Source organism: Lathamus discolor, chromosome 1, assembly GCF_037157495.1.
Source record: "Lathamus discolor isolate bLatDis1 chromosome 1, bLatDis1.hap1, whole genome shotgun sequence".
NCBI lineage: Eukaryota > Metazoa > Chordata > Aves > Psittaciformes > Psittacidae > Lathamus > Lathamus discolor.
The window spans coordinates 159,906,301-159,924,839 of record NC_088884.1 but is presented as its reverse complement, the minus strand read 5'-3'; the positions used below and the strand labels follow the sequence as shown (position 1 = coordinate 159,924,839).

At 44.6% G+C, this 18,539-nt stretch overlaps 2 protein-coding genes and 1 long non-coding RNA gene across 4 annotated transcripts in view; 1 reads left to right on the top strand and 2 right to left on the bottom strand.

Annotated features, from left to right (window-relative positions):
- Positions 1-8,736, top strand: part of EIF2AK3 (eukaryotic translation initiation factor 2 alpha kinase 3) — a 48,487-nt gene extending 39,751 nt beyond the window's left edge. For both annotated transcript variants that reach the window (XM_065661750.1, XM_065661760.1), the window contains 4 exons: positions 3,757-3,924; positions 4,435-4,536; positions 6,321-6,383; positions 7,516-8,736. In XM_065661750.1, coding sequence (XP_065517822.1) covers positions 3,757-3,924; positions 4,435-4,536; positions 6,321-6,383; positions 7,516-7,692 — 510 coding nt within the window. In that variant the 3' untranslated portion in view covers positions 7,693-8,736. The remainder of the gene's footprint in view (positions 1-3,756; positions 3,925-4,434; positions 4,537-6,320; positions 6,384-7,515) is intronic.
- On the bottom strand, positions 3,437-11,186 carry LOC136004854 (uncharacterized). The gene is made up of 3 exons (XR_010608604.1): positions 10,949-11,186; positions 7,909-8,041; positions 3,437-5,162 (listed from the first exon to the last, which is right to left on the bottom strand). It is a non-coding gene; the product is annotated as an uncharacterized LOC136004854 (long non-coding RNA).
- A 1,481-nt stretch (positions 11,187-12,667) lies between these two features.
- LOC136007438 (octopamine receptor-like) lies at positions 12,668-18,295 on the bottom strand. The gene is made up of 3 exons (XM_065665320.1): positions 18,024-18,295; positions 14,651-14,827; positions 12,668-13,343 (listed from the first exon to the last, which is right to left on the bottom strand). The coding sequence occupies exons 1-3, from the start codon at positions 18,293-18,295 to the stop codon at positions 12,668-12,670; spliced, it is 1,125 nt and encodes a 374-aa protein (XP_065521392.1).
- Between the last annotated feature and the right edge of the window lie 244 nt (positions 18,296-18,539).

The window sequence follows — 18,539 nt, the reverse complement described above, 5'->3', positions numbered from 1 at the left end:
GGAGTTAATACTGAAATTATTATAACCGCTGTTGCTGCTTCTCAGATGGTAATCGTTTTGTATTGGTAGAGATGAAAGATAATGCCATCTTAGGTGTGAGATCACTGAAAGGATACTTCAAAGTTAAAACAACTCACTAACCCATCCAAGTATTTTCTTCTCCATCAGCATTAAGCAATTCCCTGGAAGCAGTTATCTGTCAAATCTTTAGTGCTTAAGAAACTGACCAGAAAAGTAATTAAATCCTCATACTAATATGTTGTTTGGCATGTTCATAAATAACCTTTCTTAACAATACTGTCAGCTGTGACTCTGGAGTCTTGCCTCCGATCACTGTTCAGTAACGCTTATGTAGATCTTCACTTAAAACTGTGGTGGTACAATCAGCACTTGTGTAGCCTTTTGTTGGAACAACTTAAAAGTTTAATGCTGGCATCAGTTTGAACAAGAGATTTTATTTTGTTTACTTGGTATAAACAACTCTGAAATCCTTTCCCTGAATGAACAACTTCCTGCTTCAGAAAGCTTGCCATACGTGTATATGTGTTATTCTTGGATCCCAAGTGTCCATTGTGTATGAATTTGGTCAAACCAACAGTATATTTAGGGGTTTTCTGTAGTTTTCAGAAGCCACTTGGAACAGATCTCACCTAATTTTGTAATATGCCCAAGAGATTGGTCATCCATCCAATCCAGCGCTAACAGGCAGATACCCTGCAAAGCTGTTTTATCTTTGCTAGAGGCAGAGCTGGCTGATAGAAGAGGTCTCATCTTGCTCTCATTGGCATGAACAAAGCCTGCTTGGTCTGTGTGAAAATAAATCTGTATGCACGCATATAAAAAGCTTTAGGAATATCTTTTAAATATTGAAATGAACAGTGCACATTGAGGTGCATTAATTGGGCTCCTGCTTATCAGAGGTACCATTAAGAACAACGGGGCAAGAGTTTAGGCAAGCGAATAGGTCACAGTTCAGATTCTTTTGAAGTACAGAAACAGAAGTCTTGTCTGTCAAGTGAATCAAGAATAAGCTCTTGGTCATGCTTGACAGCTCAAAAGAAACTAGGAGGTTCATAGAGCTGCAAGAACTGTCTTAGATGTATTTTGCAGCCTTAATTGAATTAAATAGTGGTGTTCCAAATGTATGGGTAACTCACATCTGTCTGTGGAAAAATGGGAATTCCGACTGAAGAATCAGGAGATAACTAACTTTATGCAGATAACTAAATTAGAGGGTAGTTGTATTCTTTCGATTTAAATCAGAATTGCATGCACCTGCCCTAGACTTCCTTTTCCCAATGTGATCTTGATGGCTTATTTTTGCTGGCACTTTGCAAGAGCAGAGAAACTAAATCTCTTCTGTTTAAATCTGAAGAAGCAGCTCTTCCCTGTGAGGGTGCTGAGGCGCTGGCACAGGGTGCCCAGGGAAGCTGGGGCTGCCCCATCCCTGGCAGTGTTCAAGGTCAGGCTGGACACAGGAGCTTGGAGCAAGCTGCTCTAGTGGAAGGTGTCCCTGCCCGTGTCAGGGATTGGAACTGGATGAGTTTTAAGGTCCCTTCCAACACAAACCATTCTGTGATGATTCTATAATCCACTCTCCTTAATTTGTAGAAACTATATGCTAGCCTATTCAGGGTCTGTTTTCAGCCAGAAAAGCCTGAGAATTAAACCTTCCTGTTAAAGAGTTTCCACTCTGAAGCAAGACAGATCTTGTTGACTCCTGATGTGTTTGTTGGAGGAGGCGGCAAATGGAGATCAAGGCAATGGGATACAATTCCCTAATGGAGACGTTTGTGCCTTGAGCATTAACATTATGATATAAAGATTTTTAACAACGTGGGTGTGCAGTCAGAGGGTGGGTGCTATATAAATGCTTCAGAGACAGCCTGGAGATGCTATGGATTCACAGAGTAGTAGCTTTTGTGCACTGAGCTGTGACTCTGAAGGGCATGGTATTTGTTACAGGAAACTACAGCAGGAGATAAAACCTGCCTCAGAAGGCAGTTTGAGAGGCAGGATGTGGGCACTGTGGAACTAACAAGTTTTATCTAATTATTTCTGTAGTGCTTATCTCAGAGCTGGCCGTTGCTTGAAAAGAAAACCCACCAAGAAGCCTTTTTAATGCCATTCTCTCTGGCACAGTGTGTGTTTGTCTTTAACTGAGGAAGTCAGGTGGACTTTGAAATAGGTCAGCTTTGTAGTCCTTTAATCTTGTGGAAAAATATTGCCCTCTATCTGTCTGCCTCCTCCTGTTCGAGGGTTTATGTCAACAAAGCATGGACCATATTCACCAAGCCTCAAAGGTCCAGGAGCCCCAAGAGAAGTATGCTCAGCACCACCTGCCTCTTTACCACACCTCAGCCCTTCCCCTGTACATAGAATGATAGAATGGTTAGAGTTGGAAAGGACCTCAAGATCATCCAGTTCCAACCCCCTGCCATGGCCAGGGACACCTCACACTAAACCATGTCACCCAAAGCTCTGTCCAGCCCAGCCTTGAACACTGCCAGGGATGGAGCATTCACAACTTCCTTGGGCAACCCATTCCAGTGCCTCACCACCCTCAAAGTAAAGAATTTCCTCCTTATATCCAATCTAAACTTCCCCTGTTTAAGTTTAAACTTATCACCCCTTGTCCTATCACTACAGTTCCTAATGAAGAGTCCCTCCCCAGCATCCTTGTAGCCCCCTTCAGATACTCTGAGGTCTCCACGCAGCCTTCTCCAGGCTGAACAGCCCCAACTTCCTCAGCCTGTCTTTATACGGGAGGTGCTCCAGTCCCCTGATCATCCTCGTGGCCTCCTCTGGACTCGTTCCAACAGCTCCCATGTCCTTCTTGAGTTGAAGACACCAGGACTGCAATAATCTTGCTGCTTCTTCCTGCAGGATCGGTCTGTTCTCCCAGAACTTTGTGTGCCTGGCTTTATTTGTAACTGAGGTGGAGCAGTCATGTCTCAAAGCAATAGTCATTCATTTGGTGTGTGCTATTTTATAAGCCAGGATGCAAATCTCTTGGAAAACCATCTCTGATACTCACCATTAGCAAGGCGGCATCTCAGTTCCAGGCTCTCTTATCAGTAGCTTAAACCAAAGGTAGTGGTACCTGGCAAACAAGCTGGTACCACCAGCCACATCATCACTGTTAAGCCGCATCTTTACTGTTGCTGCTCTTACGAATTGCACAGTTCTTGAGCTTCCATCAAAAATAAACTTGTAATGGTTATGCAAACAGATATTCCCACAGTTAAACTGCATGGCACCAACTGACAAGCAGACCTTGTTCCCAGATTTCCACTGTATCTACAACTTAACTTTAAGATGATGTGCTATGTGCTGGCAAATGAGTTTAGCGCTCAGAGACTACAATAAAAAAGACTTGGAGTTAGAACCCCAGCATCTGGTGTGAATTTGCCATGTGATGGAGAGTTGGATAACTTATCTGTGCTGTTCCCAACAGCTGTTGACTTCTGTGTATGTTACTCAGCAGACCCATGTAGTGCCAGTAAACCAATATGGGATGACAACAAATGAGCAGTCTGAGTTTTGGGAAGGGAGACTGTTTAATGCACAAGTAGTCCCTTTCTTGTGAATAGCTAAGATCATCAGTTGGTGCTGCTAACCTGATGTTGAATGAGTGGTTTTAGCCTTGACAGCGTGGTTTATCTGAATTAGAACAAAGTGCTGTATCTTCTGAAACACTGAGACTTGTTTAATACTTACTTTTTCTTTTCTCCTTTTACCTGTTTGCTTTTGTAGCCTTCCAATATATTTTTCACAATGGATGACATAGTAAAGGTTGGGGATTTTGGACTGGTAACTGCTATGGACCAAGATGAGGAGGAAGAATCAGTGCTCACCCCAATGCCAGCTTATGCCAGGCACACAGGACAAGTAGGGACCAAACTCTACATGAGCCCAGAACAGGTTTGTACTCTGTGCTCTAAAGTTATATCTGGCAGTGCCTGGAAGTCACCTGAATTCCTGGGAGCTCAAAAGATCAGGAATTCCTTCCAGTAAATTGTTGCAATCAAGTTAATTAAATTCTTCATCATCAAAGTAGAGTTTTGAACTAAATTGAATCCCAAAATTAATATTTTAATATATGCATTTATTATAGGGGAAAAAAGTGAGTAATGATTTGTACTTGGACGCATTCAGTTATCTTGTTTTTCATGTACTAGATAAATGTATAACACTGAATTTAATTGAGCAAGGGCACGCTATTGTGCAAGATAAGTTGGAACATCTTGCTTTGCAGCTGTAAAGAGGAGCTGGTGATCAGGACCTTGCTCACTCATGTGCCTGTCCTCTAGTTTTCAGCTCTGCATAGGGCTAATCACTTCCATATGTTAACTTGTAAGGGGTTGTTTGTGTTGTACATAATCACATACAGTGAGTGACTTGACTGACCTAACCCTCATTTTGAATTTCCAGATCTGTGGGAACACCTATTCACACAAGGTGGATATCTTTTCTTTGGGACTGATTCTTTTTGAGCTGCTTTACCCTTTCAGCACACAGATGGAGAGGGTCAGGGTATGTATATTTGTTTAAAGCAGCTATTCGCTTGGTGAAACACTTGCAAGAGGTTCTTTTCACTTTTGACAAGTCTTGCAATCAGGAGCACAACTTCTTTATCAGCCTCGTACAGACCCCTGAATCACTGAAAATAAATTGCCGTCTTCCTAATGTGTGCAGTTGAATTGAGGCCTTAATTTCTTTACAAAGCTCTTCTGTTGTCAAGCCAAGTAAGAGAAACTATTGAACTAGGATAGCCAAGAATTCAAGCAACAAATATAGCTTGTGACTTTAAGCCTACCAGCTTGATTTGCATTCAAGAATTGGAACCATGCTGTGCATTTTTATTTCTTCCTTCATTTGCATCTGCAGTGCTTTTCCACTCAGAGCATATAGTGAAAAACTGCTGTTCCTTTTCCTATAGTGAGTCTTAGCTGTGAGTCTCTCCCAGCTTCAAGCACAATCTTTCCAGTAGCTGGTTACCTTCATTGCATGAAACGTGAATTTGGGATGTTTGATGGTGCATTACAACTCTTGCTTGCTGTTAAAATGGATGCGAGATCCATCTTGCTCAGGAGCAAGTTCACAGAGAGCAGGGGCTGCAGCCAAGAATGTTTATCCTCTTGTATGTGATGACCAGTGGCCTATGCAAGAAAGAAAGAGTCGCTATAACTTGTATTTAGAATTTATATGTGCCTGGGAGGGGGGTAAATTTTCATGTGAAGATGGATTGCTTTCAGCAGAGACGTAAGAAGCAACTTGAACCACACCATGAATGCAGCCTGACCAAATGCTTCACCTACGCTGGCATTGCATTCTCTTGCTTAAAATGCTCTGGGGTTTTATGGTACAAAAGAGTCTAGTCTACTCAAGGAATAGCAGTGCTGAATTTGAACCCCTTGCACTGAAACCGATTTCAATGTCCTTAAAATCAGTTTTGCTAAAACACATACCCCATAAAGAGCTATCCTCGATAGGCCAGGTTGGACAGGGCTTGGAGCAACCTGCTCAAGCGGAAGGTGTCCCTGCCCATGGCAGGGGGTTGGAACTGGAAAAGCTTTAAGGTCCCTTCAACCCAAACCACACTGTGATAAAAACATGCTGAACTGAGTAAGGTGCAGCTAATGGTGTGGCCGAACATGGGAAAAATACTGTCACTAGGTGGAGCTGATGTGCTGGTTATGAAAGAAACACAGAAGGAGACCAGCTGCCTTGTAAAGGACACAGAAATACAACGTGCTCTGCTTTCAAAACTGCTCATAAATCAACTCGTTAGTCCATAAAGGTTAAAGACTAGTGCTTACGTTGTTGAGACAGATCTGGTCATGTGTCTTCATACTGGTGTAGATGATCTTGAGGATTATGGATAGTGCACAGATTCGTTGAGCCCAAGAAAGGACAAGTTTGTGTATCTGATTTAAAACTGCAGAGATCAGAATTCTTGTAACACTATTCCTAATGCATGCTGCATACCCAGGGAAGCAGGAACTTGCCTGTTTTAAATATGTTGTGATTTTTAACCACTGCAGCGAGCCTTTAAACCAGGCCAGGTTGGACAAGGCTTGGAGCGACCTGGTCTAGTGGAAGGCGCCCATGCCTGTGGCAGGGGGTTGGAACTGGATGAGCTTTAAGGTCCCTTCCAACACAAACCAGTCTGTGATGCTATATGATTTAAACAAGGTTTTTTTTTCCATCAGGCTGATTTGTTTGAATAGTCTACATATCTTTTAAAAATTATAGAGTAATAGTAGTGGAGAATGGTATTTTGGAAAAGTTACATGTTTTTCCTAATATTCTTGCAGACCTTAAGTGATGTTAGAAATTTGAAGTTCCCACCATTGTTCATTCAGAAATATGCACAAGAGGTAAGTGCATCTGATGCTGTTAATGGTAACTTTTTGTTTAAAAGTGTTGCTTTCTTCTTTGCTTTTCAATTGCTTTGCAGGTAAAAAAGGATGGGAAAAAGTAGCTTTCGTGTTATTAAGATTCCTCTCTCTATCCCTGTACTTTTCTCCTTTTTGAAGCTATAACATTACAATAATGTGGATGATGATACTTTTGTCACACAATTTACCTCCAGTAACTATACCTGACTTCCCTTTGTCATTCATTTCACATACATCCTGACATGGTTCCTTGCAACAAGTCCACATTCACACAAAGTGCTGAGTTCCAGACAGGTAAAGGGGAGACTGTAGGTAGCACCATGGCTGTGTGAGATCTCACTCCAGGAACTTATCTCTCAAGTGGGAAATCATGTGAGCAAATTGTGATGTGTTCTTATTAGTGGGTTTTTTAAAGTGATGCAGTTGTGCATAAAGAGGAGGTGATATACAAAACCTCTCCAGTAAGAAGCTGAGATGCTTTCTGGGTTCATGGTAGCTTCAGACAGACCAGCAGCTAAATGAGACTAGCCTTTCTTGGTTTATAGCTATAGGCTGCCTAGTGGAATGTGATGAGCAGGACACTGATTCTAGTTAAATTGGAGAGAAACATTCAGACTGCCTGTATATTTAAAGGAATACCTCTAATTCACTGTGAAGAATTACTGCATGCCTTAAAACATGATAGTTTAAACTTGAAGGTGTCCCTGCTTGTGGCAAAGGTGTTGGAACTATATAATTTTGAAGATCTCTTCCAACCAAAACCATTGTGTGATTCTATGAAGCAAACAATTACTCACAAGTTATATTACATGTGTTTTAAATGTTTTTTTTTTTTTGATGGCAAATAGTGGAAAGGTTTTATAACTTGAATCTTCGTTCAGATTTGATTTGCCAAATTGATTGTTGTCCTTGACAACAAAGACAGTTTAACAGGTGCTCAGTGGTCCATTTTCATCTATTTAATGCACTTCTAGCTACTGTGCCAAAGCACTAATACCCAAATTACTCAAGATAGCAACTGGGAACATCTTCCTCTTGTTCATACAGAACATTAAATAAGAAAGAATGCATGAATTGGTGCATGTAACATTTATGCTGTGTTTTCTTTCAGTACACCATGGTGAAGGACATGCTCTCTCCAAGTCCCACTGAAAGACCAGAGGCTGCAGCAATCATAGAAAACCCTGTATTTGAAGACTTGGAACTCCCACCAAAACCAGTGCTTAGGCAGAGGTCACGGACAATGAGTTTATCAGGAAACAAACATTCCAGACAACCAAGCAAATAACTATCCTCAGGATCACTTCTTCCACGCGGCAGGTTTTCCAGGGATTGTTCAGCAGAAGGATCCTATGATGCAGAATGTGTATCTTTGGAAATAGTTTACTTCAACTTTCGAGTTTTGCCATGTTTAACATATAAGACGTGTTGGACAGATTTATGGTTTCCTTTGACAAGCCAACGAAAACCAGTAACCACACTTTTCACATTCCATTCTTCTTACCTTAACTGTCCTAGGTGGATGGGTCCAGCTACTGTGCTTGCCAATGGTGTGCTCCATTATCCTTTTTTGGGGGTTTACTGGGGGTTGTTTTTTGAAGCTTGTATATATCAGCTTGCTGGGTAAGTTGAGAGATCTGTAACATGTAAATAGAATGAAAATCCTGTATTTTTATAGAGCAAATTACAGTCTCTAAGCCTAGTGAGTATCTCTCCGGATCACTTGCTCTTTGGTGAAATGAAGAGGATTTTGAAATGAACTATGACTCCACTCTTTGTTCCTGGTGGCTAAACTGGGAAGCTGCACTATTTTTAAAGCAAAAAAAGTACCACAGTTGTACATACTGTCACTCTCCATAGCCAGTCATTAGAAAAAATCATTTCATACTTCTGCACTATAGTAGAACTTAGGGAATGCATTTTATACAGATAAACCTGTAGAGAAGGAAAAGGAGCTTTTTGGCCATTCGGAAAAGGAGGGGTTTTAGGCAGTGGTTGAGAGAGCCATAGTAAAACTGATGTATGAAAATGTTGTGATTCTGCAGACTTAAACCTAATGAAGTCATACGTGTCGTATGTAACCTTGTAGATTTTGTACTTTTTAAGGAATCAACTGGTAGGCTATTTGTGTAACCTGCTGATTTAACTGCCTAATGCCATGCTTTTTATTTCTCCCTGTAAATATGGTAATTTTTATTTATAAAATCCAGAATCAATCCATTTGGGTTGGTGGTGTACAGAACGCACTCGCTGCAGGTGTTGAGTGCATTTAATTATTGTGACTTCTTTCAAGTCTAAATGATTTAATAAACTTTTTTATTTATAAAGGAAACCACTTTAGTAGTCGCTTCTGTTCAGAGCCAGCTCAGTGCAGGCTGCAGATGGCAGCCGAGTGTAGCTGGAACACAAGGAAGGGAGCTGCATCTCTCTTAACTTGCTTTGCTTTCCTGTCTCATAATTGCCACAGTGCATGTGATGCTGCAAAGAAGAATATGCTGCTTGGAAGTGAGATACTTCCTGAAGAAAGAAGAAAATTGATCTCTCTAAACTGAGTGGATTACAGAGGCAAGCTCTCAGCTGTTACAGAGGGATTGTAGTGATAGGACAAGAGGTAACAGGTTCAAACTGAAACAGGGGAAGTCCAGGTTAGATGTAAGGAAGAAGCTCTTTCCTGTGAGGGTGGGTGGTGAGGCACTGGCACAAGTTGCCCGAAGAAGTGGTGAATGCTTCATCCCTGGCAGTGTTCAAGGCCAGGTTGGACAGAGCCTTGGGTGACATGGTCTAGTGTGCGGTGTCTCTGCCCATGGCAGGGGGTTGGAACTGGGTGATCTTCAGGTCCTTTCCAACCCAAACCATTCTGTGCTTCTATGGTAAGAAGGGATAGTTCTTACACTGTTAGAACTGGTTTTCTATCAATGCATTTTCTTGCTTTACAGGCTTAAATCTCCTGAAAGTTGTAGTCTCTGAAATCAGTTTCTTAAATAGATGTTGGATTCAATGGATCACTACTGTGGTGTGACACTATGACTAGCAATTAAACCAGCTGATACTCTGCAGCTTTATGATATGGCAGAAGTGGATTACAAAGGCTCTTGGATCTAGATACTGGCTTGTCCAGTTGAAGCCAGAATGCTGCAGTATCTGATCAAAACCAGGACTTTATGGAGTTTAGCTAGGTTAAAACAGAAGGCAGTTTTAAGTGTGTCTTCTTCCTTTGAATTTCCCTGTTAGCATCAGCTATAAATGCACAGTTAAATGCCAATGTTTGAAACCTCTGAAGCTTCTCTGCCGGTTCACTGATTACAGATGGAGCACAGGAAATGAAGAATATGGTATTTTTAACTCCCTGTGTATGTGCGCTGGATGTAAGCAGCTGCCTATTCCAAGGACCCTGCAGCATTTCAGTATCCAAATGCCATACATGCTCACACTAGGTATGTCTACGTATTCTGGGATGTTACACTTACCCTCAAAGGCATGTACAAATCCCACGCTGGGCTGTGCATACCCAGCCACAAAAGCACCTGGCCATACTCAGCTCTTCACTGCCCATGTCAGTGAGGCTTTGCCTTTCTTAGCACTGAATGCTGGAGTGGGTTGTCCCTGTCTTTCCTCCTTTATGCTCCAGAAAGTCTTTTACCTACCCAGAGAGGTTTTCCTCTGAGCTCAGAGGAAAACCTGAGTTTTCCTTCAAGTCTTGCCTGCAAGTACCCATATCCCCACCTTTGGCAACTCCACTTCCTCTGCCCCATCAGTGGGAGAGAGGATGCTTCTCTGTGCTGGGACACGTCCAGCTCAGCTTCAATACCCCCACCAGCTCCATTTTGCCAGCTTTTCAGAACCAGGCTATCTGGAGGATGCACCTCTCATGTTGTTTTCCTTCTCTAAGTCAGGTTTTAATTACACTATACTTCCATGTTCCATCCCTGTCCTGCTGGATGTTCTTCAGTCAACTCAGACTGAATGGTCAGTCATGACTGAAGGCCTTGATCTAATGTGTGTTTGCTCTATGCTCACATCCCAACAGGAAAGCCATGAAGACAGGCTTCTCTCAGCTCTGTATGGGTGACAGCAGCCGCTTTCTACCTTGTCTACTAGACCCCAATCTTTACATAGCAGCCCTGATATCTCATGGACAGGTTTATTTTCCTTCTTTCTGTTAATTAACATGTAGAAACCAACAACCAGAGTGGCTCAGGTCTTCCTGTGGCCATGGAAATCAGTGAGTACCTTCTTGCCAACGCTTTTTGTGGAGGGACACCTGAACATGGAGCTGCCAGCTTAAAGCCCTGCAGGAGGGAGCTCTGGTCTCAGGCTCTGCAGCATTCTACAGCCGTGGGGTCCCAGCCTGTTCTTGCAGAGGTTGTTGCCCGTCCCTCATCTCCCTTCCCTCCAAGCTCCTGGAGCTGAAACAGTTTTTGTCCATTTTTATCAATATGAACTGGGTAACAGAAGCAAAATCCACCCCTGTCTACCTTTGTGCCCGCTGGATTTAGGTGCTTCCCCCCAGAGTAAGGGCAGGATTGTGTAGTTATTCTCCTTACCACTTCCATGTTGTTACTGGAGTTGTAGGAACTGGGAGACCCACTCCAAGAAAAGTCCTTCAACAGGAGTACCAGTGCTGCAACCCCAGGTCAGAGCTGTTTCTTCCACCAGGCTCTTGAGAAAGAGAACTTCTGATGTTTGTACCAGGATCTTCGGTAGCTGAGCTGCTCCAGGCAGTAGCTACCTGCTTGTTGCTACACTTCTGAGGACAGTCCTCTGCTACCTTTGAGCTGGAAGAGCAGAAGCACTCAGGGCTTTTACTAACATCCCCCTTTATTTATTAACAAAGTGATGTTCTTCACCCCTCTGAGAGCCTCAGTCTGTTAGTTTTAGCATTAAATGTTAACCTGGATATCTTTCTGCTGTTTCCTGTGCTTCTCAGGCTGCAGAAACCTTGCCTGTCCCAAGTCCAAGTAGGTGAGCGAGCACTCAGAAGAAGCTGTTTTAGAAACCATCCTTCCAAGTGTTTTGTGTCCATGGAAGATCAGTCTAAGAGCAGCCTCTGAGTGCAATGACTCCCATGTAAACCAGTGTGAGACCCCATCAGTACCATGCCACGGGAAGCAGTGGCTGTTGTATGAGTGGTCTGTGATCCTGTGGGCTCAACTCCTGCTTTTACTCACTGCTATGATGCTGCACAGACATTTGGGAGCAGGCCTGTCTTTTCAGGGTCACCCTTTGGTAAGGCAATTCATGGTCCTCCCACAGGCAGCCAGTGCTGTTTAATGCTGTTTGAAGTCCGGACAAGCGCTTGGGAGTGGTAAAAGTAATCATTCCCGTTCATCGTCCTTTTCTTATGGCTGTATAGTCCAGCAGTACTCTACAGTATTACCATGGCAGTAAGGCATAGACCTCACAGTGCAGAACACACAGTAATTCCTCTTCATGTCCTCTCTTTGGCTGCTGTCGGTCACCTGCAGCCCCCTTTAAACCCCACGGGCACTCAGTGCTCTCAGCAAGTCTTACTCATCCCCTGGGGCCTGCTACATAGGATATTCCCTTCCAGAATTCATAAGGACACTCACAGGTAGTTCACAGAAAGCCACTGAAAGCACTGAACCTCTTGGAAGGGGGCTGAACCCTGAGCAACAGCCCGGACTGCAGAGTGGTGCCTCTGTAAAGACGTGACCTCTTCTCCTTGACCACATCCCTCCTAATGCCCATACACAGGCTGATCACACAGAGAATTACTAAAACCTGTCAAATCTGAGCAACCTGCTCTAATGGAAGGTGTCCCTGCCCATGGCAGGGGGTTGGGACTGGATGAGCTTTAAGCTTCCTTCAGCCCAAACCATTCTATGGTTCTATGAAATCTGTAATATAAGCTGCAAGGTGAGAGCTGCAGTGGCTTGAGAAATGAGAAACACTGTCCCACCTTACAGTGCAGATCACCAGGATGTACACGGAGACAAGTCCACATTATCATACTGATGTTGTTTTCCCCTGCATGAAGGCTGAATTTGTCTTAGGAAATGCTCATTAAAAAGTAATTAGGCAGGAAGGAATTAGCTCCATTAGTTATAACAAGTTGGCCCTAAAATATCAAAGTTCCTTGTTTATAAAACTGTGCAAGATGAAGAAATGCACTTTTGCCCTATGTCCCCAGCTGTAATATTCCAGCCCCTCCTTCCCCTATTTTCCTACCCATTATTTTTCCATTAGGATGTGCTCTGGCACTTTCTGTACCACCACCTCCAGCAACTGTTTCTGAATCCCTGTTACTTGGGTTTATCTTTCAGGGCACCATTGGGCATTGGCACCGTAATGCTATATTCCATGTCTGGAGCAGTCTTGGAAAATGTGGCTATGGAAACCATGTCTTCTCCAATGTCCACTTGAGACCTGTGCCTGCAGATGAGCAGCTTCTTCAGGGCCCGTTGGAAGTCCCTGTTCAGGAAAGCATAAAGCATCGGATTGATGGTGGAGTTGCAATACCCCAACCAAGTGATGATCTTGAATGCCTCAACCAAGACTGTGCTGGTGGAGTCAGTGCCTCTTGCTGCGAGCCAGACGTTGAGGACAAAGTAGGGCAGCCAGCAGAGCACAAAGACTGAAATGATGATGCTGATGGTCCGTGTGGCCTTGTTCTCCAGCTGCAGGTGGTTCTGCCGCTTGCTGTTGGGGTGGTAGTGGATCTCCAGGGTCTGAGACATGACCCGAGTGGCCTTGAGCCGCGAAGCACGGTAGATGAAGAAGTACATGCTGCACATGACCATGAAGGGAACAAAAAACGCCAGAGCAGAAGCCACGATGGCAAAAATCCAGTTGGTGACAAAGATGCATTCTCTGCCTGCATCGAAGTCCACCCCTGGGATCTCGTTCCAGCCTTGCATGACAGGAAGGAAGGAAATAAGGGAGGAGTATACCCAGACCATGCAGGTCATTGCGATGCATCTGTGCAAGGAAAGAGACAGGGAGGGGAGGGAGGGTATGAGCCATTTTGAGTCGAGAACACACAATACGAGTCAATCCCCATGGTAACCCATGTGGGATATCACTGCTCTGCAGTACCACAGGGCTTGGAGAAGGGAAAAAGATGGGGTACAACAGGTCCAGACATGAATATCTGTAACAATGGGGTAACTGGGTCTGTGCTTTACAGAACTGGGGTCAGTGTAAGGGATGGCTGAAAAAAATGAGGAGAAAAGGTTTTGCAGAGGATTTCTGCTTATATTTCAAACAACTGCATGTAAACTTTCCTGTTTGGTTTCAGCTTGGGTTTCTAGCCATTATCCTCTGAGCAGCAAGATCCTCAGAACCACTGCAGTGCATGCTCTGCAACACAGCATGATGTGCAGCCCCCTCCTCATCTTAGGGACCTATGCTCCCAAACAGCACGCAGCAAGAGTTACAGTGGGGAAAATCTTCCCCAAAAGAACCTGAACCCACCTGGTAAAGCACTCCAGATCCAGTGTCCTCCCTTAGACAACTTTCCCCCTCTTCAGTCCCAATTTCAATGTTTCACATAAAACCTTGACAGGAGCTTAGAAAAACTCATCCTCTTTTCTCTGCATTTCCCTCCATGAATCAGAGTGGTTTGTGTTGGAAGGGGCCCTAAAGCTCATGTAATTCCAACCCCCTTCCACTAGACCAGGTTGCTCCAAGCCCCATCCAACCTGGCCTTAAACACTGCCAGGGATGGGGAAGTGTTGTCATGTCTCAGGATTTACTTTGCACGCTGTGATTCCTGCAGTCTCTTTACTCCAGCTCCCTCTTGTTTGCATGGTGTCAGGTTTTCTCTCCTTGTTTCCAAGTTCTCTATCTCACCCTTTCTCTAGTTAAACCTCAAAATCCTACCTGAGATATTTGGCTATCACTTCAGAAAGCATCATGAGTTGAAGAGGCAGAGGAGTACTGCTACATGCATTCTTCTGGGTGTCATTTCCCCTAGTCCCATTAAATGCCTGCAAGTTGCAGGTACAAGTCAGGCCACATCACTTGTTTCTACCCCATTTTGCAACCCATCCTTGGCTCAAAAAAGTCCATTCCCACAAGCTCCACCAAAGCAACTCCGCTGCATTTCCCCTTTTCTCTTGCACCCCATGAAGATCTTCTGCAAAGCTTTAAGTAGTGTAAAGATCTTTTTGCCACATCACTCTGCTTTTGGGCAGCAACTGTTGATAGTTCATTTGGTCTTGAGTCAGTATAGGCCAATATAGATATATAGGGAGGGACCCAAAGTGATGAGCAGCACCACTCACCTGCCACGGGACATCCTTCTTGAATAGTGGTACGGGGTCACGACGGAGCAGTACCTGTCCAGGCTGATGAAGCACAAGGTGACGATGGATGCGGTGCAGAACATGACATCGAAGGAGATCCAGACTTTGCAGAAGAGCTTCCCAAACAGCCACATCCCCGTCACCTCGTAAATGATGCTGCGGGAGAAAACGGCTAGGAATCACAGCTGGAAGGACTCATTGCATGCGTGTCTTCAAGGCTACGTGGTGGTAACACCACGATTTAACACTGAGGTACTAAAGTTGGGCTTGCAGCTCAGAGAGCAGGGATTCACCCTCAAAGCGCAACACAAAGCACCTTGGTGAGGCATGGCTAAAGAAGATCAAATCCATGCTTCTTACCTGCACCCTGTTGCAAGCAGATGCCTTGAGGGAGGTCTTTTGCTCCCCAGAGCTCCCCAAATCTGCATCTGCACAGCTTTGTCTATCACAGCTTTTCCTGTGTAGAACAGGCTTTTATGATCTCTACCCAATTCCTGGGCCATGGAAGATGCTCTCTCCTCCAAGAAACTCAGTTTTCATCTGGTCTCATGCGTCAAAGCTAACTCCTGGTTAAAACATTAAACCCTACGAGGAAGACTCAGCAAGGTGAGCACACCACCACAAAGCAGACGTTACACCAAAATCGTTTCTAACAAGGCCAGGAAGGATCTTTAAGAAGTGAGCAGTGAAGGAAGGAACATACAGCAGCTGTAGGAAGGCTGGTGCACGTTTCTATAGCATTCAATTAGATGCCATTCTCTTCCTCCTTCTTTCCCCTGCTTTCCGCAGCTCCTGGGGTGCTGCTGAAACAAGCGTTGCGTGTGAATTCAATGTGAAAGGCTGAGTGATGACTTGGTCCTGCAAAGCTTTAATTATCCTGGAACTTCACAGCTTGCTGGGCAAATACAGAGGAGGTGGTGCTGCTGCCCTGCAGTGCATTCAGGTGGGCCTTGGCAGGGCACAAGGAGTCAGCTTGGTGTCAGAGGAGTTAGAAACCAGTGCCTGCTCTGCATCTGATCAGCAGTGATTCATTTAAGTGACTTGTGAAGGTCGTTCTAGAGCACAACACTGGGTACAGTGGTGATGAAGGACCCCAGGAGCTTTTTGTTGTGTAGGATGCTACACAACAATCCAAGGCAACATCAGCCTATGGCAGAACCTGTCCCTGCGCGGATGCTGGTGTGTCTTTGTGTTCCCATTGGCCACACCAGTGAACTGTGAACTGCTGGGATTGCAGCGCAGCATTCCCACCTTCCCACCACTCTGGGAACTGATCTGTGGACATATGCATGTGGATTTCCCCAGCTGAGAAGTCCCCCATTGTGGAGTTGGGAGCATCTTCTCCCCACTGGGCACAGAAGGGGCCATGAGTCTGAAGTCACTGAGACTCAGTTACTGCGTGAAGCAGTTGTCTTCCTTCTCTTAGAATCGTAGAATAGAATCATAGAATAGTTAGGGTTGGAAAGGACCTTAAGGTCATCCAGTTCCAACCCCCCTGCCATAGGCAGGGACACTTCACACTAACCCATGTCACCATCTCTTCAACTCAGGATGTTTTCTGGAGTGATAGCCATGTATCTCAGGCAGGATTTTGAGGTTTAACCAGAGAAAGGGTTAGTGAGAAAACCTGACATAATGCAAAGAGAGAGCTGGGTACACTGGAGCATACCCAGCCTGCACATGGGCAGCACACACATAGAAAGGTTTCATTGCTCTTTTTACAGATGAGTCCCATAGAAGTCAAAGCACGGGTCCCATAATAGACTTGGGTGCCTTGTTCCCACTCCTCAGAAGCCCTCTTATCCCCAGAGATGCTTCAAAGCCTGTGGTGTGAGCACCATGGCCTTCCAGAAGTAGACCACGCTGCTGTCATGAACATCCCCGCACACAAATCCCTGTCTCCCATCAGCACACATCTGGTGGGATGCACTTGACCTGGCAGATGTTCTTACAGCGCAGGGTACCTGTGGATGTGGTATCAGTGGCACCAGGATGTGGTACCTGCTCTCTCTTTGATGTAAAAGGTCTCTGTAGCTTGGACACGATGCTGGTGAAAAAGGAACAACAAAAGCCCAAAGAAGCACACAGCATGGGCATGAGTCACTGCTGTGGTTCACTTATGCTCACAAAAGAAAAGAGTAGCTGGAAATACTCAGCCTGGAAATGGCTGGGCTGCCTGGAGTACCCAGACAAGAGCCAAGCACAGCTGAACCACTCCTGCACACGAGCCAAACCAGAACAAAACAGTCTTATTCTTATGAAATTAAGGCACCAAGCGACAAACTTGTTTTCCCTTTCTGTCACGTTTTCCTGGGTCAAACTGGCTCCTATGATCATTTCTTTCCCTTCTCTTTGGCATGCACTAACATGCATCAGAACCCATGCAGCAGTCCCATTTGTTATCCCCCTGCAGACTGTGGTTCTTCTAGTCAGTTTGATTTGCAACAGCAGTCTTCCCCACAAACCCTGCTGTACATTGTTCCTTCTGGTTCAATCAGAATTCCATGTTTCACCAAGAATATGAAGAACAACATCTCTGCAATAGCCTTTCACAGTCAGTAATATCAAATTGTCCCTTTTCTTATGCTAGCAAGGAACATTTTTACTTCTCCCTTCCACTACCAGAAAATAAAAGGTAAGATTAAAGAAGTGTGAAATGGAAAGCAGAGAATTGAACTGCACGGATTTCAATAGTCATTCTTGAATAAGAAAAATGAGGGGAAAACATGCTGTGATTTGCTGCTCTGCCTTTCAAACTCTAGAAGGAACAACACATTGTACTTAATGCTGACACACCAGTCACAGTCCTCTTCTCCCGTTCCCCAAACACTCAGAGCATGTAAAATCCTCTAGCAACCCTGTTGACCCTATGTGCAGTGCAGAGCTAGTCCTGGAAGATGGGACCCATTGCATTGGAGTCACATCAAAGGCTGGATATATAGTACAGGTCAGCAGCCAGCATCCCTATGTAGCCAACAGGAGGAACACCTTTGGGAAGTCTCTCCATAAGTAGACCCAGTATAAAGCATAGAGAAACTAAGGCATAGAAGCACATATAGACCCCAACCACCATTAAGCTCTTTGGAAAGCCCAGCATCCCTATGTAGCCAACAGGAGGACCACCTTTGGGAAGTCTCTCCATAAGTAGACCCAGTGTAAAACACAGAGAAACTAAGGTATAGAAGCACATATAGACGCCAACCACCATTAAGCTCTTTGGAAAGCCCAGCCCTAAGCACAGCACATGAACTCCTATCCAGCTCTACCCAAAGAGCAGCTACTAAGCAAGGGGAAATGCCATTGCACGCACACAAACTCCACCATCTGATCCTACCTTGCAAGCACTTCTTACCTAAAGGGCATGACCAGACAAGCTACAAGGAAGTCTGCCATGGCCAAGGACATGATGAACATATAGGTGACGGTGCGCAGCCTCTTTTCCACCACCGGGCAGATGAACACTATTGTGTTTCCCAGGAGCGTGACCAAGTCAATGAGGGTTAATATCAGGCCAATGACTACCTCCTGCAGGCCAATCCCTGCCAAGTTGCCACCTCCTTCCACAAAGGAGGAGTCAGCAGAGGAGGAATTAGAAAGCCAAGAATCATTTCTGTTCATCAGCATCTTCCCACTGCTAGAATCTGAAAGAGAGGCAAGAAGAAAAAGCAATAAATAATGACTTTGATGCACGTGACTTGTAGGTCTAAGGAAGGAAGAACAAAAAGAATGCTTATGCTTCATTTCCTTCAAGACAAATCCACACACCCATGGCTATGTCTGTGCCATCACTGTCCCATGGTACAGTCCAGTACAAGTGTCTGAAATCCTGAAGGTGAGGATAAACGTGCAGTGCTGGCTGAGGTCCTTC